We start from the raw sequence: 21907 nt of genomic DNA on the forward strand, positions 1-21907 counted from the left end.
CCTCCTCCTCCTCCTCCTCCTCCTCCACCACCACCTCCTCCCTCTCCTCCTCCTTCTCCTCCACCACCTCCTCCCTCTCCTCCTCCTCCTCCTTCGACTGCCGCTCCGTCGTTAGTCTCGACCGCCGGCCGTTGTTCCTTTCCGGCCGCTACGCGATGTGCCCCCCCCCCCAATCCCGGCTCAGTCTTCCTAATTAGTTGTGATGGTGTCCTCTAGAACCCCACCCGTGTTTGTTTTCTAGTTCTCACACACACGCAGTTCTTAAGAAATTAGTTCTCGATGGAGATAAAAAAATCACGCTTCTCTCTCTCCACGCACCTTTGAATCCTTTGTTCGTCGTTCGTCATTGAAGCGACCGTGCTTCTGAACCCCTCACGCCGTCGCCAGAGTTATAACGGCGGTCAATTTTAACGCGCTGTCACGGCGGCGAGATGTTAACTACCTCGCCTGGTGTACAGGAGGGCGTGGGTTCGATCCCGACCCTGACACCTGCTGCTGTATATTTGGCGTCTGCGTGTCTCTTTCATCATCATCACGGTGGCTCGGAGATTTAGATTTAAAGCTTTTGTGACTGCAGGGATTCATCTTCTTGGTTCTTTCGGTAAAGTCACGTAGAAGGGAAGTAATAAAATAAAAAAAATTAAACAGAATAATTACTTTATTACATAATAAGTATTTTATTATGTTTTATTTTTATTATTTTATTATTTCCCTTCTACGTGACTTTACCGAAAGAACCAAGAAGATGGCTATGAGATGTTAACTACCTCGCCTGGTGTACAGGAGGTCGTGGGTTCGATCCCGACCCCTGACGCCTGCTGCTGTATATTTGGAGTCTGTGTGTCTCTCCCTCCGTGGTCGCGTGGATTGTTGTTCCGGGCCCTCCGGTTTACAACCTCCGCATTCCGAATCAACGTCACGGCGTTCGGAGTTGTTTGTCTGCTGCTCAACATTTGCGCACGACGTTGACGATAAGCCCCCCCCCCCCCCCCCCCCCCCCGAGCGCAGGCAGTGGGACGACCAGCTGGACCCGCGTCTCAACGCCAAGCAGAAGGAGGCCGTCCTGGCGGCGACGTCGCCGCTCGCCGTGCCCCTGCCGCCCGTGCTGCTGCTGGGCCCCTACGGCACGGGCAAGACGTTCGCGCTGGCGCAGGCCACCAAGCAGGCGCTCAGGCAGCAGCACACGCGGTACGTACCTCTGTACGTGTGGTACGCGGCACGTACGTATGTCTGTACGTGTGGTACGCGGTACGTACGTATGGTACGCGGTACGTACGAACGTCTGTACGTGTGGTACGCGGTACGTACGTACCTCTGTACGTGTGGTACGTGGTACGTACGTACGTCTGTACGTGTGGTACGTGGTACGTACGTCTGTACGTATGGTACGCGGTACGTACGTACGTCTCTACGTATGGTACGTGGTACGTACGTCTGTACGTATCGTACGTGGTACGTACGTCTGTATGTCTCAGAAGTGGCTCTACGACATCCGCTTCCGTGACGTCGTTCTCGTAGCACGTTTTTCCTGCGACAGATCCGAACCGATTCCGCGTCTCGTTTGACGACCCCGACGCCGCCGCGCTGCGGCCGCGGAGAGAGGTGTCACACTTTTTTAAATGCCCGTGTGCCGTCTCCCGCTCTCGCTCACCGCCGCCAAACCTGTCCGCCCCGCAGGATACTCATCTGCACGCATTCCAACAGCGCGGCCGACCTGTACATCAAGGACTACCTCCACCCGCACGTCGAGAGTGGTAATCCCGAGGCCAGACCGCTCAGGTACGGCAATCCACTGGGCGCAAGTGCGGGGAATCTGCGGCCCCGCGGCCAAGGCTTCGTACGGCCCGCGATGTGGATTTGAGCAGCCCGAGTATGCGCAGAGCGCTGGCCTGCAAAATGAGCACGATTGCAATCTGTGTTGCTGTATGGTGAGCACGTGTGGCGAAGCGATGTCCTTCTGTGTGTGTTTACAAGAGCGGGAGCGCCACGCGGCTGAAATGCAGCAAGTTGGCATAGTCGGGGGTGCAGCTGGTGGTGCATCTTCTTAGTTCTTTCGGTAAAGTCACGTAGGTAAAAAATGAAATGAAAATTAATAAAAATAAAATTATTGATTTTAATTTCATTTTTTACCTCCGTGACTTTACCTGAAAGAACTAAGAATATGAATCCTTGCAGTCACGAAAGCTTCAAATCTAGAATTGGTGGTGCATCTACCGGTCATCTCAGTCAGTCGAATCAGGGCACCTGCTGGGTCTGTCCCGTGACCTCCTCCTGCACCTAGCCTGGCACAGCAGGGGGGGGTACAGCTGGTTGTGCATCTACCGGTCATCTCAGTCAGCTGAACCATAGCACCTGCAGGGTCTGTCTCGTGACCTCCTCCTGCACCTAGCCTGGCACGGTAGGGGGTACAGCTGGTGGTGCATCTACCAGTGGTCATCTCAGTCAGTCGAACCAGGGCACCTGCTGGGTCTGTCCCGTGGCCTCCTGTCAGCGAGCCTTCGACACTTCACGTGATAACCTCAAAGTGCACCTGGCCTGGCACAGGCGCCGTGGTGACGTCACCGTCACTTGGTGGCGAATGGCGGGTTTTGGTATTATTACTGGTGTATCGGTATTGGCACAGTGTATCTGCGTTGCTACGCATGTGTACGCGTGTACACGTGGCGAACCTACGTTGCTATGTGTGTGTGTACACGTGGTGTATCTGCGTTGCAGTGTGTGTGTGTGTACACGTGGTGTATCTGCGTTGCAGTGTGTGTGTGTACACGTGATGTTCCTACGTTGCTACGCGTGTGTACACGCGGTGTACCTGCGTTGATGCGCTGGTGCGCGTGCTGTGTGCAGGGTGTACTACCGTCACCGCTGGGTGAAGAGCGTGCACCCGGTGGTGCAGCAGTACTGCCTCATGTCGCCCTCGCGCTCCGAGTTCCTGCCGCCCGTGCAGGAGGACGTCCTCAAGAGCCGCGTGGTCGTCACCACGCTCAGCACGTCACGCACGCTGTGCCAGCTCAACCTGCCCGCGGGTACACACACACACGCACACACACACACACACTTACACACACGTACACACACACGCACACACACACACAGACACACGCACACACGCACACACACACTGTGCCAGCTCAACCTGCCCGCGGGTACACGCACACACACAGACACGCACGCACACACGCACTCACGTACACACGTACAAACGTACACACACACGCTCAGCACGTCACGCCCACACGCACACACACACACACACGCTCAGCACGTCACGCACCCTGTGCCAGCTCAACCTGCCCGCAGGTACACACACACACGCACACACACAGACACGCACACACGCACTCACGTACACATGTACAAACGTACACACACACGCTCAGCACGTCACGCACACACGCACACACACACACACGTACACGTACACACAGACACGCACACACACACGTACACACACGGACACGCACGCACACACTTACACACACGTACACACACACGCTCAGCACGTCACGCACGCTGTGCCAGCTCAACCTGCCCGCGGGTACACGCACACACACGCACTCACGCACGCACACACGCACACGCACGCACACACGCACACACGCACACACACGCACTCACGCACGCACACACGCACACGCACGCACACACGCACACACGCACACACACGCACTCACGCACACACGCACACGCACGCACACACGCACACACGCACACACACGCACTCACGCACGCGCACACACACGCACTCACACACACACACACACACGCTCTGCCAGCTCAATTTGCCCGCAGGAAACCACAAAAAGAAAAAGATCCCCCGTATAACCTCAACAGACTGTAGGGGCAAGTGCTGTTAGCGAGCAGCACCTGTGAAGGCCGGCACGGCACACGAGGGGGTGGGTGGCCAGCACCACGCCTGGCCACCTTTGTCTCCCCAGTGGCGATGATTACACACCGCACCAGGTACTCATTTGAGGCCGAGTCGACCTAGGGGAGATCGCAGGGACCCGGCTCATGACGATCGTCACCGGCGTTGGCCGCGAGCGGGAACGGAACTCGGGCCGCCGGGTTCGTAGCGCGGCGTGGCGCTAACCGCTGCGCCGCCGCTCCCCCCCCCCCACCACACAGCTCAGGCTCGCGGGGGACCTCGTGTCTCACCCCCCCCTCCCCCCCCCTCCCCCCTCCCCCCTCCCCCCCCCATCCCCCCCCCCCCCGCGGCGCAGGCTTCTTCACGCACATCCTCATCGACGAGGCGGCGCAGGCGATGGAATGCGAGACCATCATGGCGCTCGCCCTCGCCACGTGCGACACGCGCATCGTGCTCGCCGGGGACCACATGCAAGTGCGTGACCTCGCGTGACCTCGTGTGACCTCACGTGACCTCCTGACCCCCCACTGCCCTCTCAAACCCCCCCTCTCCCTACCCCCCGCTCCCTCCCCCCCTCCCCATGTCCACTCCCGACTCTGTGCGTCTTATTCTTTCCGCGACCTCCGACCTGTCCCACCTTGGGGTTCCGCGTGTTTGCTGTGTTGCAAGCCCAGTCACGTGCCCTGCAGGTGCACTTGGGTGCAGAGGGCAGTGGAGTGAGGTGAGAGGGGAGAGGCAGGAGAGTGCGTGGAGGGGAGTAGAGCGAGATGAGAGGGGAGAGGCAGGGGAGTGCGTGGAGGGGAGTGGAGTGAGGTGAGAGGGGAGAGGCATGGGAGTGCGTGGAGGGGAGTGGAGTGAGGTGAGAGGGGAGAGGTAGGAGAGTGCGTGGAGGGGAGTAGAGCGAGATGAGAGGGGAGAGGCAGGGGAGTGCGTGGAGGGGAGTGGAGTGAGGTGAGAGGGGAGAGGCAGGGGAGTGCGTGGAGGGGAGTGGAGTGAGATGAGAGGGGAGAGGTAGGAGAGTGCGTGGAGGGGAGTGGAGTGAGGTGAGAGGGGAGAGGTAGGAGAGTGCGTGGAGGGGAGTGGAGTGAGATGAGAGGGGAGAGGCAGGGGAGTGCGTGGAGGGGAGTAGAGTGAGATGAGAGGGGAGAGGTAGGAGAGTGCGTGGAGGGGAGTGGAGCGAGATGAGAGGGGAGAGGCAGGAGAGTGCGTGGAGTGGAGGGGAGTGAGATGAGAGGGGAGAGGTAGGAGAGTACGTGGAGGGGAGTGGAGTGAGATGAGAGGGGAGAGGTAGGAGAGTGCGTGGAGGGGAGTGGAGTGAGATGAGAGGGGAGAGGCAGGAGAGTGCGTGGAGGGGAGTGGAGTGAGGTGAGAGGGGAGAGGCAGGAGAGTGCGTGGAGGGGAGGGGAGTGAGATGAGAGGGGAGAGGTAGGAGAGTGCGTGGAGGGGAGGGGAGTGAGATGAGAGGGGGAGGTAGGAGAGTGCGTGGAGGGGAGGGGAGTGAGATGAGAGGGGAGAGGTAGGAGAGTGCGTGGAGGGGAGTGGAGTGAGGTGAGAGGGGAGAGGCAGGAGAGTGCGTGGAGGGGAGTGGAGTGAGGTGAGAGGGGAGAGGCAGGAGAGTGCGTGGAGGGGAGGGGAGTGAGATGAGAGGGGGGAGGTAGGAGAGTGCGTGGAGGGGAGTGGAGTGAGGTGAGAGGGGAGAGGCAGGGGAGTGCGTGGAGGGGAGTGGAGTGAGATGAGAGGGGAGAGGTAGGAGAGTGCGTGGAGGGGAGTGGAGTGAGATGAGAGGGGAGAGGTAGGAGAGTACGTGGAGGGGAGTAGAATGAGATGAGAGGGGAGATGTAGGAGAGTGCGTGGAGGGGAGTGGAGTGAGATGAGAGGGAGATGTAGGAGAGTGCGTGGAGGGGAGTGAGATGAGAGGGGAGAGGCAGGAGAGTGCGTGGAGGGGAGTAGAGTGAGACGAGAGTGGAGAGGCAGGAGAGTGCGTGGAGGGGAGGGAGGGGAGTGAGATGAGAGGGGAGAGGTAGGAGAGTGCGTGGAGTGAGGTGAGAGGGGAGAGGCAGGAGAGTGCGTGGAGGGGAGTGGAGTGAGGTGAGAGGGGAGAGGCAGGAGAGTGCGTGGAGGGGAGTGGAGTGAGATGAGAGGGGAGAGGTAGGAGAGTGCGTGAAGGGGAGTGGAGTGAGGTGAGAGGGGAGAGGCAGGAGAGTGCGTGGAGGGGAGTGGAGTGAGGTGAGAGGGGAGAGGTAGGAGAGTGCGTGGAGGGGAGTGGAGTGAGGTGAGAGGGGAGAGGTAGGAGAGTGCGTGGAGGGGAGTGGAGTGAGGTGAGAGGGGAGAGGCAGGGGAGTGCGTGGAGGGGAGTGGAGTGAGGTGAGAGGGGAGAGGTAGGAGAGTGCGTGGAGGGGAGTGGAGTGAGGTGAGAGGGGAGAGGTAGGAGAGTGCGTGGAGGGGAGTGGAGTGAGGTGAGAGGGGAGAGGTAGGAGAGTGCGTGGAGGGGAGTGGAGTGAGGTGAGAGGGGAGAGGTAGGAGAGTGCGTGGAGGGGAGTGGAGTGAGATGAGAGGGGAGAGGCAGGAGAGTGCATGTGATTCTTCGTGCCTGAAAGCTTCCCGGATTTTCACGATTATTTTCTCGACGCTCCTTACTTTGGGCTGTGTGGCCACAGCTTTGGAACGAGATGTCGCAATCACCACGATGCGCACATCCCTGCAAGTCCATCCTCGCAGCCTTTGCTTCAAATGCGCCCCTCCCCTCCCCCCCCAAATCTTCAGAATCCGGTCAAGGGACTTGGTGATTCCTCTTGTCGTGCGGCGTCTGCCCCTCTTGTCGTGCAGCGTCTGCCCCTCTTGTCGTGCAGCGTCTGCCCCTCTTGTCGTGCGTCGTCTGCCCCTCTTGTCGTGCAGCGTCTGCCCCTCTTGTCGTGCGTCGTCTGCCCCTCTTGTCGTGCAGCGTCTGCCCCTCTTGTCGTGCATCGTCTGCCCCTCTTGTCGTGCAGCGTCTGCCCCTCTTGTCGTGCGTCGTCTGCCCCTCTTGTCGTGCAGCGTCTGCCCCTCTTGTCGTGCGTCGTCTGCCCCTCTTGTCGTGCAGCGTCTGCCCCTCTTGTCGTGCGTCGTCTGCCCCTCTTGTCGTGCAGCGTCTGCCCCTCTTGTCGTGCGTCGTCTGCCCCTCTTGTCGTGCAGCGTCTGCCCCTCTTGTCGTGCGTCGTCTGCCCCTCTTGTCGTGCAGCGTCTGCCCCTCTTGTCGTGCGGCGTCTGCCCCTCTTGTCGTGCAGCGTCTGCCCCTCTTGTCGTGCGACGTCTGCTCCAGCGATTTGACAAAATGTTCCGTCGGCGGCATTCCCAAAGCCTCTTTCGGTTTTGAACGCCGCAATTTTTCAGCCCTTCGCCAAATTGCTATCGAATTGCTCCGAACGGCGGGACGTACCCCCCCGATGCATCTTCGTACTCGCTGATGGCAAACGACAAAGACAAAGATCCCCCGTGTAGCCTGAACGGACTGTTGGGGCAAGGGCTGTTAGCGAGTCGCACCTGTGAAGGCCGACACGCCCGGCCGCCTTTGTCTCCCCTGTGGCGATGTTTACACACTGCACCCAGGTACTCATTTGAGGCTGAGTCGACCTAGGGGATGCCCAGGACCGGTTTAGATAATCGTCACCGGTGTTGGTGGCCGTGAGCGGGAATCGAACTCGGGTCGCCGGGTTCGATTCCCGCTCACGGCCACCAGCACCGGTGACGATTATCTGAACCGGAGTCAACCTGAAACGCCATGAGGGAGACAAAGGCGGCCGGGCGTGGTGCTGGCCACCCACCCCCTCGTGTGCCGTGCCGGCCTTCACAGCTGCTACTCGCTAACAGCACTTGCCCCAACAGCCTGCCACAGGCTATACGGGGGGTCTCTGTCTCTGTCCCCGCAAACGCGCACGCGCGCGCGCGTCACAACAATGTTTTTTTGTTTTTTCCGCCGTTGAAGCCGCTGAATGCCTTTTAGCGGGACACTCACGAAATGCGAAAACGACTTCTGTTTTGAAAAATTGGGGAACGAAGAGCGGGGGGTGGGTGGGGGGGAACGTCGTCGTTGTCGTCGCTGAAAAAGCAAAAAAAACAAATAAAAATAATGTTTGTGTCGAGCGTCGTGGTGGCGCACGGTGGCCGGCGGGGGTGGGGGGGGGACGGGGGCTGCGGGGGGGAAGTTCGATCCCCGCTTGTCCGTGGCCGCGAGCGCTGATTACACGACCGCCACGTCAGCCGCGGCAGTCGCGACGTGCCGGTTCCCGTGCCCGTGGAATTGGGGCCACCGCCATCGCCACCACCACCACCACTCCCACCGCCACCGCCACCCCCACCCCCACCCCCACCGCCACCGCACCCTTCGATGACGCCCACTCCACCTTCACCGCCACTGCCACCACCGCCACCACCACCGCCACCACCACCCCCGCCTCCACCGCCACCTTTACCTCCACCACCACCTCCACCGCCACCCCCACCTCCACCGCCACCGCCACCGCCACCACCACCACCACCCCCACCGCCACCCCCACCGCCACCGCCACCACCACCACCACCACCGCCACCGCCACCTCCACCGCCACCACCACCACCACCGCCTCCGCCACCTCCACCGCCACCGCCACCGCCTCTTCCGCCCCCACCGCCACCTCCACCGCCACCGCCACCGCACCCTTCGATGACGCCCACTCCACCTTCACCGCCACCACCACCACCGCCACCACCGCCACCACCACCCCCGCCTCCACCGCCACCGCCACCTCCACCTCCACCACCACCTCCACCGCCACCGCCACCACCACCACCGCCCCCGCCACCGCCACCTCCACCGCCACCACCACCTCCACCACCACCACCACTACCACCGCCACCTCCACCGCCACCTCCACCGCCACCACCGCCACCGCCACCGCCACCACCACCACCACCACCACCACCCCCACCGCCACCCCCACCGCCACCCCCACCGCCACCGCCACCACCACCACCCCCACCGCCACCGCCCCCGCCACCGCCACCGCCACCACCACCACCCCCACCGCTACCACCACCTCCACCGCCACCACCACCTCCACCACCACCACCACTACCACCGCCACCTCCACCGCCACCTCCACCGCCACCACCACCGCCACCACCACCACCACCACCGCCACCCCCACCGCCACCTCCACCGCCACCGCCACCACCACCACCCCCACCGCCACCGCCCCCGCCACCGCCACCTCCACCGCCACCACCACCACCCCCACCGCCATCGCCACCTCCACCGCCACCACCACCACCCCCACCGCCTCCGCCACCTCCACCGCCACCTCCACCGCCACCGCCACCACCTCCACCGCCACCTCCACTGCCACCTCCACCGCCACCACCACCACCACCGCGCCCTTCACCGACGCCCACTCCACGTTCTCAAGATGGCGCTCGACGTCCTAAAGAACGTCCTCCGTGAACTCGCTCGACCCACATGGCCTCCCTCCCCTCGTCATCTCCCTTCCACGCACTCCTCTGTTTGGTCACGGAATGAGTGGAGAAGTGCAGTGCGTCTGTGCGTGTGCGTGTACACGCGTGCGTGCGTGTGCGTGCGTGCGTGTGCGTGTATACGCGTGCGTGCGTGCATGTGCGTGTACACGCGTGCGTGTGCGTGCGTGTGCGTGTACACGCGTGCGTGCGTGTGCGTGTGTGCGTGCGTGCGTGTGTGCGTGCGTGTGTGTGTACACGTGTGCGTGCATTCTTGTGCGTGTGCCACTTGCAGTTGTCTCCCCGGTAGTGCATAGCCAGTTTGCGCGTGCGACTGTCCACGTTGGTGGACAGCCGGTTTGCGCGTGTGTTTACATTCGCATGTGTCTCTGTGTGTGTGTGTCTTTGTGTGTGTCTCTGCGTGCGTGTGTCTCTGCGTGTGTCTCTGCGTGTGTCTCTGTGTGTGTCTCTGTGTGTGTCTCTGTGTGTGTCTCTGTGCGTGTGTCTGTGTGTCTCTGTGTGTGTGTCTGCGTGTGTCTCCGCGTGTGTCTCTGCGTGTGTCTCTGCGCGTGTCTCTGCGTGTGTCTCTGCGTGTCTCTGCGTGTCTCTGCGTGTGTCTCTGCGCGTGTCTCTGCGTGTGTCTCTGCGTGCGTCTGCGTGCGTCTCTGCGTGTGTCTCTGCGTGTGTCTCTGCGTGCGTCTCTGCGTGCGTCTCTGCGTGTGTCTCTGCGTGTGTCTCTGCGTGTGTCTCTGCGTGTGTCTCTGCGTGCGTCTCTGTGTGTGTCTCCGCGTGTGTCTCTGCGTGTGTCTCTGCGTGTGTCTCTGCGTGTGTCTCTGCATGCGTCTCTGTGTGTGTCTCTGTGCGTGTGTCTGTGCTGCGTCTCTGCGTGTGTCTCTGCGTGTGTCTCTGTGTCTCTGCGTGCGTCTCTGCGTGTGTCTCTGTGTGTGTCTCCATGTGTATCTCTGTGTGTGTCTCTGTGCGTGTGTCTGTGTGTCTGTGTGTCTCTGTGTGTGTCTCTGTGTGTGTCTCTGCGTGTGTCTCTGCGTGTGTCTCCGCGTGCGTGCAGCTGTCCCCGGTGGTGCACAGCCGGTTTGCGCGCAAGAAGGGGCTCCACCTGTCGCTGCTGGAGCGCCTCTACGAGCTCTACCCGCCGGCCTTCCCGTGCCGCGTGCTGCTCTGCGAGAACTACCGCTCGCACACCGACATCGTCAGGTAGCCGGCGCCCCGTGGCGCCCGCGATCGGCACCGCGGCTTGCCAGCGGGAGTTCGGCGCGCGGAGCGATCCTCCGCCGGCAACGGGTGGCGCGGCGACGGCGACGCTCGCGACTCGCGGCGGTGGTTACGTTGGAGCGCACATCGGTGTCTCTGTCTGTGTCTCTGTCTGTGTCTCTGTGTCTCTGTGTCTCTGTCGGTGTCTCTGTGTCTCTGTGTCTCTGTCTGTGTCTCTGTGTCTCTGTAGGTGTCTCTGTCGGTGTCTCTGTCGGTGTCTCTGTGTCTGTGTGTCTGTGTCTCGGTGTCTCTGTCGGAGTCTCTGTCGGAGTCTCTGTCGGTGTCTCTGTCTGTGTCTCTGTCTGTGTCTCTGTGTCTTTGTCGGTACCTCTGTGTCTCTGTCTGTGTCTCTGTCGGTGTCTCTGTGTCTCTGTCGGTGTCTCTGTCGGTGTCTCTGTGTCTCTGTGTCTCTGTCGGTGTCTCTGTGTCTCTGTGTCTGTGTCTCTGTCGGTGTCTCGGTGTCTCTGTCGGTGTCTCTGTGTCTCTGTCGGTGTCTCTGTGTCTCTGTGTCTCTGTCGGTGTCTCTGTGTCTCTGTCTGTGTGTCTGTGTCTCGGTGTCTCTGTGTCTCTGTGTCTCTGTCGGTGTCTCTTTGTCTCTGTGTCTCTGTCGGTGTCTCTGTGTCTCTGTCTGTGTGTCTGTGTCTGTGTCTCGGTGTCTCTGTGTCTCTGTGTCTCTGTCTGTGTCTCTGTCGGTGTCTCTGTGTCTCTATCGGTGTTTCTGTGTCTCTGTCGGTGTCTCTGTCTGTGTCTCTGTCGGTGTCTCTGTGTCTCTATCGGTGTCTCTGTGTCTCTGTGTCTCTGTCGGTGTCTCTGTGTCCCTGTCTGTCTCTGTGTGTGTCTCTGTGTGTGTCTCTGTGTGTGTCTCTGTGTCTCTGTCGGTTTCTCTGTGTCTCTGTCTGTGTCTCTGTGTCTCTGTCGGTGTCTCGGTCTCCCCTAGGTCGACTCAGCCTCAAATGAGTACCCGGTGCGGTGCGTAGTAAAACATCGCCACTGGAGAGACAAAGGCGGCCGGCCGTGGTGCTGGCCACCCACCCCCTCGTGTGCCACAGTGGCGGCCGGCACAGGCGCTGCTACTCGCTAACAGCACTTGCCCCAGCAGCCTGTTAAGGCTATACGGGGGATCTTTGTCTTTGCGTGTCCGGGGAGCGGCAGCGTAACAGCTGCCGCGCTCCGCTACAAAATCCGACGACCAGAGTTTCGATTCCCACTCGCGGTCGAGAATATTTGAAACCTGGGCCCTCCCCTAGGTCGACTCAGCCATGAGCGCGTACGGCGGCCGGGCGTGGTGTCGGTCATGCGCCTTGGAGGCCTTAGTTGGTGCTCGCTCACAAAACTTGTCCTGCGAAGGCTGTACGGAGGGTGGGGGTCTTTGTCTTTGCGTGCCGCGTGCATCCGAGACATTTCCATCTCGTGCGCCGCTGCTGCTCATTTGCACTGCGGGCTGCTCTTTGAACCGGGGCTGTGGGCCGGCGTGGCTTGATGGCGCTCGTGCGTGATGGATGGGGCGAGCCTTTGAAAAGATTATTCTCGTTCTTTCCGCTGGCAGCGTCGCGGAATTAAATGTCAGCAAACGAACGGGGGGGGGGGGGGGGGGCGGGCGGGCCGGGAGGGGGGAGGGCACCTTCGTCGCGAAAGTGAAAGAGCGACGCGTGAAATGCAAGGGAGGTTCTTTTTTAGTTTTTACCGCCGTTTCGGCTGTGGGCACGCGAGCTCGCGAGCGGTCGGCAAACGGGTGACATCACCGCGGCAAGGGGGAACGGGGGGGGGGGGGGGGGCGTCACGCGGGTCTCCGACGGCGCGTTGGCGACACCCGTGCCGAACCGGGGATGCTTGTTCCTGCCCGGTTAGACTCCCGACTCGGGGGGGGGGGGGGGGGGAGGTGTGATTGGCACGACGCTCGAGATGGAAAAACCAGGACCATCAATTCCCTTGCGTCCGATTCCCGCCTTTCGCCGATACTCCTCCTCCTGCTGCTGTTCCTCCTCTTCCTCCTCCTCATCTGTCGTCGTCGTCTTCGTCCTGATGTTGCGGTCGGAGTTCACGGTGACCTTCACCTCCCCGCCGGGGAGGAGGAGGAGGGTTACACGGCGGCAGCTTGGGCCATGTCGTCTGCGTGCGCCAAATAAAACGAAACGATGAAAACTTTATTTCAAATGTTACCCAGGTCAGGGCCCACTGAGCTGTATGTTATAGCTCAGGGGTCGGGAACCTTTTTGACTGGGAGAGCCATAAAAGCCAAATATTTCTAAATATATTTCATTGAGAGCCATATAGTAATTTTAACGTATAATAAATTAAATATGTCTTACTTTTAATGCGACTTCTGGTGCTGCATGGTTTTGCTGATGGCCTTGTAGTCTGGTTCGTACGTGGTGAGGTTGAGCTTCGTGCAGGCATTGAGGCCCCGTGAAATTTATCTTCAAAACTAATTTCTGTTTACTTTAAAATGGCACAGTATTATTAAACAATATCACAAGTATTTTAAAATCAGTTCCAAACTGATTTTTTATTTTTTTATTATTTTTTTTTCAACTCAAAATTGTCTGGGAGCCATATGCCGTAACTGGAAGAGCCATATATGGCTCGCGAGCCATAGGTTCCCGACCGCTGTTATAGCTCCTTTACAGAAGCGACCTGGCCACTCACGAATGATCGCCTCACGAAGTCGAGGCTTGTCATCACCACGTGGACATTTGCAGCAGCGGCCAAATTCTCCAAATGCACTTTGATTGTAAATGTGGAGCGGGAAAAAACCGGAGGTCCCGGAGAAAATTCCACGCGAGCCCCGGGGAAAGAGAGAGAGAGGGAGAGACACACAAACTCCAAATATAGAGCAAGCGTCAGGGTGCGGAACGAACCCACGACCTCCTGCATACATGGTGAGGTAGTTAACATCTCATAGCTACTATTGCACCCATTTTCATGGTAGAAGGGCTGTAGTTGCTGATGATCACTAATTGGAGCAAAGTTCAAATATGCATTCTAGATTTGAAGCTTTCGTGACTGCAAGGATTCATATTAGGTTTTTTCGGTAAAGTCACGTGACTTTACCGAAAAAACCTAAGAATTCAAATATGCAGCAGGCATCAGCGTCATTATTGAACTGACGATCTCCTGCACACCAGGCGAGGTAGTCAACATCCCCCAGCCACCGTGGCGCCCGTTCTCGCGGGACGACGTCGGGCGGTTCGCGGATGTGACGCCTCCACCCCACCGTCGCGCTCGACGCTAACGACGGCAACACAAACGTCGTGGTTTTGAAGTTTTTGTTGTTGATCTGGCCGCCCCGCAGCCTCACGTCGGAGCTGTTCTACGAGGGGAAGCTGGCGGCCAGCGGGCGTCAGCCGGCGCACGGCGAGCTGCAGCCGCTGGCGTTCTACACGGCGCGCGGGGAGGCGGTGCAGGACAAGAACAGCACCGCCTTCTACAACAACGCCGAGGCAAGGCACACGGCCCTCCCGCCCGCTAGGCAGGGGGGTGGTGGCGGTGGTGGGGGTGGTGGTGGTGATTGTGGTGGTGGGGATTGTGGTGGTGGGAATCGTGGTGGTGGTGGTGGGGGTGGTGGTGGTGATTGTGGTGGTGGTGATTGTGGTGGTGGGGATCGTGGTGGTGGTAGGGATTGTGGTGGTGGTGTTGATCGTGGTGGTGGTGGGGATTGTGGTGGTGGTGATCGTGGTGGTGGTGGGGATTTTGGTGGTGGTGTTGATTGTGGTGGTGGTGGGATTGTGGTGGTGGTGGTGGGATTGTGGTGGTGGTGGTGGTGATCTTGGTGGTGGTTGAGATCGTGGTAGTGGTGGTGGTGGTGATCGTGGTGGTGGTGGCGATCGTGGTGGGTCTTGGTGGTGATGATTGTGGGGATTGTGATGGTGATCGTGGTGGTGGAGATTGTGGTGGTGGTGGTGATCGTGGTGGTGGTGGTGATCTTGGTGGCGATCGCGGTGGGGAAGCGTTGTCGCAGCAGTCGGAGCGCTGCGCTGTGAACCCGGCGACCCGACTTCGATTCCCGCTCACGGCCAACGACGGTGATGAATATCTGAACCGGTCCCGGGCCTCCCCTACGTAGACTCGGCCTCAAACCATTCCCTGGCGCGGTGTGTAAACATCGCTAGCACTGGGGAGACAAAGGCGGCCGGGCGTGGTGCTGGCCACCCACCCCCTCGTGTGTGCCGTGCCGGCCTTCATAGGCGCCGCTCGCTAACAGCACTTGCCCCAAGAGGGGGATGTTTAAGGGGGGTTATTTGTCTTCTTGGTTCTTTCGGTAAAGTCACGTAGAATGGAAACAATGAAAATAATAAAATAAAACATAATAAAAGAATTCTCAAGACGTTTCGGCCACAACGCAAGCAGCCGTCATCAGGTGAAGACCAGGTCTGTCGAGGAGACAGCGTCTGAATGAAACACCACAATGCTTGGAGCGTATATTTAAGCTGGGTTGGAAGGGGGGGGGAGGGCGCCTTGACAAAATAATTTGCATATCAAGAGGAATTTAGCATATTTATGGGCATATTTATGGGAAATGCAGGTATGTGATTAGTACTACTTATGCCCGTGCATTATGCAGGGCTGATGAAGGTGATGGTATAAAGGTGGCAGCCGTCGCTGGGGGCGGCTGTCGTAGCCGGGGCGGACTGTCGTAGCCGCAGAGCGCAACACCCCATTGGAGGGGGCTATTCTTGGCTGCCCCCCTAAAGCCGCGCTCGCGTCAACGACGCCGGCAAGAAGCGGACGCGACGCTGACGCCGCGTCTCGGAAAAAAATCTGATTGATTTCCCCCCCCCCTCCCCCCCCCCGCTCTGCGCGTTAGCTCCCGTCGCCTCCCGGCGTGATTGCGGACTGCGATCGCTCCCCCGCGTCTCCCTCTCCGCTTCGCTCCCCTCGGCTCGCTAGCGCGGCGCACCCCTTCACCTCGGGGTTTGATTCCGCTGTTCGATTACTTTTCTCGGGTTTCAGATCGCGCGAGTTGGATGTTTTTTGTCGTGAACTCCCCCTCCCCCTCCTCCTCCGCCTCCCCCTCCCCCCCCCCCCCCCTCCTCCTCCCCGCTCCCCCCGTCCCCCCTCCGCTCTTCCACCCGACACGGGCGATTTTAATGAAGGCGGCGGCGCCACCGTCACCGTCGTCGTTGTTGGAAAGCGATGCAACGCACGGCACCGGCGATGACGCCGGTCGCCGTGAAAGCCGCGACCGCGTTCAGTCGCGGAGCCCCTCGGCACCCGTCGCGATCGCCGATCTCCCTCCCGTGACGGACTCACGTCAACTTCCGCGCCGGGAAGATCGGATCAAAGCACAGGCGCCACGGTGGCTAGGAGATGTTAACTACCTCACCTGGTATGCAGGAGGTCGTGGGTTCAATCCCGACCTTGACTCCTGCTGCTGTATATTTGTAGTTTCCGTGTCTCTCTCTCATCGTCATCACGGTGGCTAGGAGATGTTAACTACCTCGCCTGGTGTACAGGAGGTCGTGGGTTCGATCACGACCTTGACTCCTGCTGCTGTATATTTGGAGTTTGCGTCTCTCTCTCCCTCCCCGCGGTCACGTGGATTTTTGTCCGGGTCCTCCGTTTTTTCCCCTTCACATTTAGAACCGAACGTGCGTTCAGGGTTATTTGTCCGCGATACGTTTCCACGTGATGATGATGATAATGGGCCACTTCGTTGGGGCTAGCATTTGTTCCGGCCCAGGTCGCTTCTGAATAAGTGCCACTCCATAGCCCAGTGGGCTTTCCCTGGGTAAGATAAAAAGTTTTTAGTTGAAACCCCCATCGACCTCTGAATCGCAAGTCCGGCACGTACCGTGCAGACGTTTAAATAACGAACGCCGTCGCCCGCTAATTGCATTCTGGCCTAATCCCCCCCCTCCCCACCCCTCCCCACCCCTCCCCACCCCTCCCACCTTCCGCGCGTCCCACCATGACGGGGCGACCCACTCTGCCAAGACGCATCGCGCTCGCCCGTAAACACGTCGGCTTCATTAACATGTTTACGGTGGCAGCGGTGAGCTTAAGTGCACTCCGCCTTGACATTGCGTGGGCGGTGACGGAGCGGCAAATTAATGGTTTGGGAACGGGCCGGGCGAGAGAGAGAGCAGCCCGGCGGACACGAGAGCTGTGAGGTGGTGGTGGGGGGGGAGGAGGCTCCTAAACCTGCCACTATCCGGGGCTGACTCGCCCGCCCGCTCGCCCGCCCGCTCGCTCAACAAAGCGATGGCCTCTCAAAGGACGGCTCGGCTCAATGGCTTCTCAGTTTGTTTGTTCATGCTCCCCGTCCGCTTCAGCGATGTTTTAATTTTACTTCTTGGTTCTTTCGGTAAAGTCACGTAGAACGGAAATAATAAAATAATAATAAAATATAATAAAATAATATAATGAAATAACATATTATGTTTTATTTTTATTATTATTCTTATTTTATTATTTCCATTCTACGTGATGACTTTACCGAAAGAACCAAGAAGATGAATCCCTGCAGTCACGAAAGCTTTAAATCGAAGTTTTAATTTTTGGATAATCACCCTCCCTCGCCGCCGCCGCCGCGACGGTGTGCCGCTCGTGTGTCGCGATTCACACCGGAGGAATCCGATGAGCTATTAAGCTCTTTTTCACAGATGTATCCGGGTTCAGCGCGGTGGGCTAGATATGCCCGGGGGGAGGCGGGGTATCTGAGTAGTCTGTGTGTCTCCGCGTGGGTCTCTGTGTGAGGAATCTATAGATCTGTGTGAGTCTATGGGTCTCTGTGTGAGGAGTCTATAGATCTGTGTGAGTCTATGGGTCTCTGTGTGAGGAGTCTAAGGGTCTCTGTGTGAGGAGTCTGGGTCTCTGTGTGAGGAATCTATAGGTCTGTGTGAGTCTATGGGTCTCTGTGTGAGTCTGGGTCTCTGTGTGTCTCTTTGTGGGTCTCTGTGTGAAGAATTTATAGGTCTGTGTGAGTCTGGGTCTCTGTGTGAGTCTGGGTCTCTGTGTGTCTCTTTGTGGGTCTCTGTGTGAGGAATCTATAAGTCTGTGTGAGTCTGGGTCTCTGTGTGAGTCTGGGTCTCTGTGTGTCTCTTTGTGGGTCTCTGTGTGAAGAATCTATAGGTCTGTGTGAGTCTGGGTCTCTGTGTGAATCTGGGTCTCTGTGGTAGTCTATGGGTCTCTGTGTGTGCCTATGGGTCTCTGTGTGAGTCTGGGTCTCTGTGTGAGTCTGTGGGTCTCTGCGTGAGTCTGTAGGTCTCTGTGTGAATCTGGGTCTCTGTGTAGTCTGTGGGTCTCTGTGGTAGTCTATGGGTCTCTGTGTGTGCCTATGGGTCTCTGTGTGAGTCTGGGTCTCTGTGTGAGTCTGTGGGTCTCTGTGTAGTCTGTGGGTCTCTGTGTGAGGAGTCTATGGGTCTCTGCGTGATGCCTTTTGGGTCTCTGTGTGAGGAATCTATGGGTCTGTGTGAGTCTATGGGTCTCTCTGTGTGCTTATGGGTCTCTGTGTGAGGAGTCTGGGTCTCTGTGTGAGTATGGGTCTCTGTGTGAGGAGTCTATGGGTCTCTGTGTGTGCCTATGGGTCTCTCTGTGAGGTGTCTATGGGTTTCTGTGTGTGAAGTCTGTGGGTCTCTGTGTGAGGAATCTATATGTCTGTGTGAATCTGGGTCTCTGTGTGAGTCTGGGTCTCTGTGTGAATCTATGGGTCTCTGTGTAGTTTGTGGGTCTCTTTGTGAGTCTATGGGTCCATGTGTGAGGAGTCTATGGGTCTCTGCGCGGGAAGTCGGTGGGTCTCTGTGTGTGCGAATCTGTGGGGTATCGGTGCTCCAATGCTACGCTTGAGGACCTGGTCTAATCGCTGTGGTTGGGTGGCTGGCACCTGCCTTCGAACCCCGGTCCTCAGCGGGACCCGGCACAACCCTTTGGCTTTCCGAGCAGCTCGGCCACCTCGACACGACCCCACGGAGGTGGAGCAATGGGGTCGACCTCCCACCATCAACGCCATCAACACCACCAAAGACTAAAGATCCCCACGTGTAGCCTTAACAGAGTGTAGGGGCAAGTGCTGTTAGCGAGCACCTATGAAGGCCGGCACTGTGGCGCACGAGGGGGTGGGTGGCCAGCACCACGCCCCGACCGCCTTTGTCTCCCCAGTGCCGATGTTTACACACCGCACCAGGTACTCATTTGAGGTTGAGTCGACCTAGGGGTGGCCCAGGTACCGGTTCAGATAATCGTCACCGGTGTTGACCGTGAGCGGGAATCGAACTCGGGGCGCCGGATTCGGAGTGCAGCGCTGACCGCTACGCTACCACTCCTCACGAGCACCACCAACAGCGCCACCAACAGCGCCACCAACAGCACCACCAACACCGCCACCAACAGCGCCACCAACAGCGCCACCAACAGCACCACCAACAGCACCACCAACAGCGCCACCAACAGCATCACCAACAGCGCCACCAACAGCATCACCAACAGCGCCACCAACACCACCACCAACAGCGCCACCAACACCACCACCAACAGCGCCACCAACAGCACCACTAACAGCACCACCAACAGCGCCACCAACACCACCACCAACAGCGCCACCAACAGCATCACCAACAGCGCCACCAACAGCACCACCAACAGCACCACCAACAGCGCCACCAACAGCGCCACCAACAGCGCCACCAACAGCGCCACCAACAGCACCACCAACAGCACCACCAACAGCGCCACCAACACCACCACCAACAGCGCCACCAACAGCGCCACCAACAGCGCCACCAACAGCACCACCAACAACCGCCATTTGCCACTAAGTGGCGGTGACGTCACCACGACGCTTGTGCCAGGCCATGTGCACCTTGAGGCTACCACTTGAAGTGTCGAACGCCCGCTGGCAGGAGGTCACGGGGCAGACCCAGCAGGTGCCACAGGTCGACTGACTGAGATGACCGAGATGACTGGCTGATGCACCACCTGTGCCCCCTACTGTGCCAACTTGTTGTGCTTTAGCCACCCGGCGCTTCGCTCGTTGTTGTGAGCGTTGTTGTTGGAGGGCGACTGCCTCCAACTGCCCAGTAGCGTCCTTCACGAGCCTCCTCCACAGAGGCCGATCTTGACACCACCAATAGCACCACCAACAGCACCACCAACAGCACCACCACCAGCACCAACATCCATCATCACGATGACCAACAGGAACTGCGCCGCCAGCAGGATTGTCGTTAACCTTGTCTCTGTGTGTGCGTCTCTGCGTGTGTGTGTCTCTGTGTGTGTGTGCGTCTCTGTGTGTGCGTGTCTCTGTGCGTGTCTCTGCGTGTGCGTCTCTGTGTGCGTGTGCGTCTCTGTGTGCGTCTCTGCGTGTGTGTGTCTCTGTGTGTGTGCGTCTCTGCGTGTGTGTGTGCGTCTCTGCGTGTGTGTCTCTGTGTGTGTGCGTCTCTGTGTGAGTGTGTGCGTCTCTGTGTGTGCGTGTCTCTGTGTGTATGCGTCTCTGTGTGTGTGTGTGTGCGTCTCTGCGTGTGTGCATCTCTGCGTCCCTGCGTTGCGTGCGTGTGTGCGTGCGTCTGTGTGTGTCTGTGCGTGCGTCTGTGTGTGTGTGCGTCTGCGTGCGTCTGTGCGTGCGTCTGTGCGTGCGTCTGTGCGTGCGTCTGTGTGTGTCTGTGCCTGCGTGCGTCTGTGCGTGCGTCTGTGCGTGCGTCTGTGCGTGCGTGCGTGTGTGCGTGTGTGCGTGTGCGTGTGGCAGGTGTTTGAGCTGGTGGAGCGCGTGGAGGAGGTGTGCCGCAAGTGGCCCGTGGCGTGGGGGAAGCTGGGCGAGGGCAGCGTGGGGGTCGTGACCCCGTACGCTGACCAGGTGTTCCGCATCCGCTCGCAGCTGCGCAAGAAGCGGCTGTACGACGTCAGCGTCGAGCGCGTCCTCAACGTGCAAGGTGGGTGCGGCGACGGCCTCGCGGTCGTCGCGGCGACGTCCTCGTGGTCGTCGCGGCGACGGTTTCGTGGTCGTCGCGGCGACGGCCTCGCGGTCGTCGCGGCGACGGCCTCGTGGTCGTCGCGGCGACGTCCTCGTGGTCGTCGTGGCGACGGTTTCGTGGTCGTCGCGGCGACGGCCTCGCGGTCGTCGCGGCGACAAGGGTCCCAGGTCCGACTCCCGACTCGAATCTCCTTCTGCGCGTAGTTTTTGCGTTGTCTTTTGCCGTTATTCTCTGGTCTGACTGACGCTGGTGGTGAGACTCGGCCATACAGAAGGTTGTCTCTGGCGTAGACCAGTCGGTTTCCAAGACGATGCATCATACGTCATTGTCAGGGCGCGTTTGTGTGCATGTTTACTAAAAGTGCCGTGTTAGCGGTTAACGCAGGAACTTGCAAAAAGCTATTTATTTGGTGTTTGAACATCTTAACACAACTCTAGAAAGGATAAAGCCTATTCTTATTGTACACCGTGCGTGAGTGAGTGAGGGAGCGGTGGTGCAGGGGTTGGCGTGCTGCGCTGCGAACCTGGCGACCCGAGTTCGGTCCCTGTTCACGGCCTACACCGGTGACTGTTATTTTACCTCTTCTTGGTTCTTTCGGTAAAGTCACGTAGAAGGGAAGTAATAAAATAATAAAAATAAAACATAATAAAACAATTCTCACGACGTTTCGGCCACAACGCAAGCAGCCGTCCTCAGGTGAAAACCAGGTCCGTCGAGGCGACAGAGTCTGAATGAAACAGCACACGAGCTTGGAGCATATATATAAGCTGGGCGCATTGACAAAGGAATTTGCATATCAAAAGGAATTTAGCATATTTATGGGAAATGCAGGAATGTGATTAGTACTGCATATGCATGTGCATTATGCAGGATTAACAGCATCAAAGGGAGCTGCAGTTACTGCTGCTGCAGCAGTTGCTGCTGCAGTTTCTGCTGCTGCTGCAGTTGCTGCTGCTGCTGCAGTTGCTGCTGCTGCTGCACTTGCTGCTGCTGCTGCACTTGCTGCTGCTGCTGCACTTGCTGCTGCTGCTGCACTTGCTGCCTTATTCATTTTAATATAACACTATGTATTATTCTACCCACCCTAATGTGTATCATACTGCTATATGTTTACTGTACAATTACGACACCATACATTACTCTGCACACTGCACCATGCCAGTGAGTGGAACGTGGTCTGAAAGTCACCGTAAACGTGAACACAATCAGTTAAGATCCGAAATGGTTTATTACGTCCTTCCAATGATTGCTAAGCCATAATGATAAAAAGAGGGCCTGTCCCTGGCTCCTATCCCCTCAACCTGTCTATATACGGGGTAGGATCTCTTGGAATTTCTCATTTACTTGATACAGCTATCGTGCTGTGACGGTTCCACCTGAAGACGGAAGCTTGTGTTGCCTCCGA

The 21907-nt window shown here is 58.6% G+C and overlaps 1 protein-coding gene across 1 annotated transcript in view; it reads left to right on the forward strand.

Annotated features, from left to right (window-relative positions):
- The window catches only part of LOC133358826 (probable helicase with zinc finger domain), a gene marked incomplete at its 3' end in the record, with an annotated part of 48794 nt that overhangs the window by 24528 nt on the left and 2359 nt on the right, over positions 1-21907 (forward strand). Inside the window, exons 11-17 of the mRNA XM_061577273.1 lie at positions 1009-1188; positions 1678-1779; positions 2845-3023; positions 4221-4339; positions 10395-10540; positions 13890-14037; positions 20277-20460. Coding sequence (XP_061433257.1) covers positions 1009-1188; positions 1678-1779; positions 2845-3023; positions 4221-4339; positions 10395-10540; positions 13890-14037; positions 20277-20460 — 1058 coding nt within the window. The remainder of the gene's footprint in view (positions 1-1008; positions 1189-1677; positions 1780-2844; positions 3024-4220; positions 4340-10394; positions 10541-13889; positions 14038-20276; positions 20461-21907) is intronic.

The sequence above is a fragment of the Lethenteron reissneri genome, chromosome 63 (genome assembly GCF_015708825.2).
Source record: "Lethenteron reissneri isolate LAM-NWPU_2019-01 chromosome 63, ASM1570882v1, whole genome shotgun sequence".
Lineage (NCBI taxonomy): Eukaryota > Metazoa > Chordata > Hyperoartia > Petromyzontiformes > Petromyzontidae > Lethenteron > Lethenteron reissneri.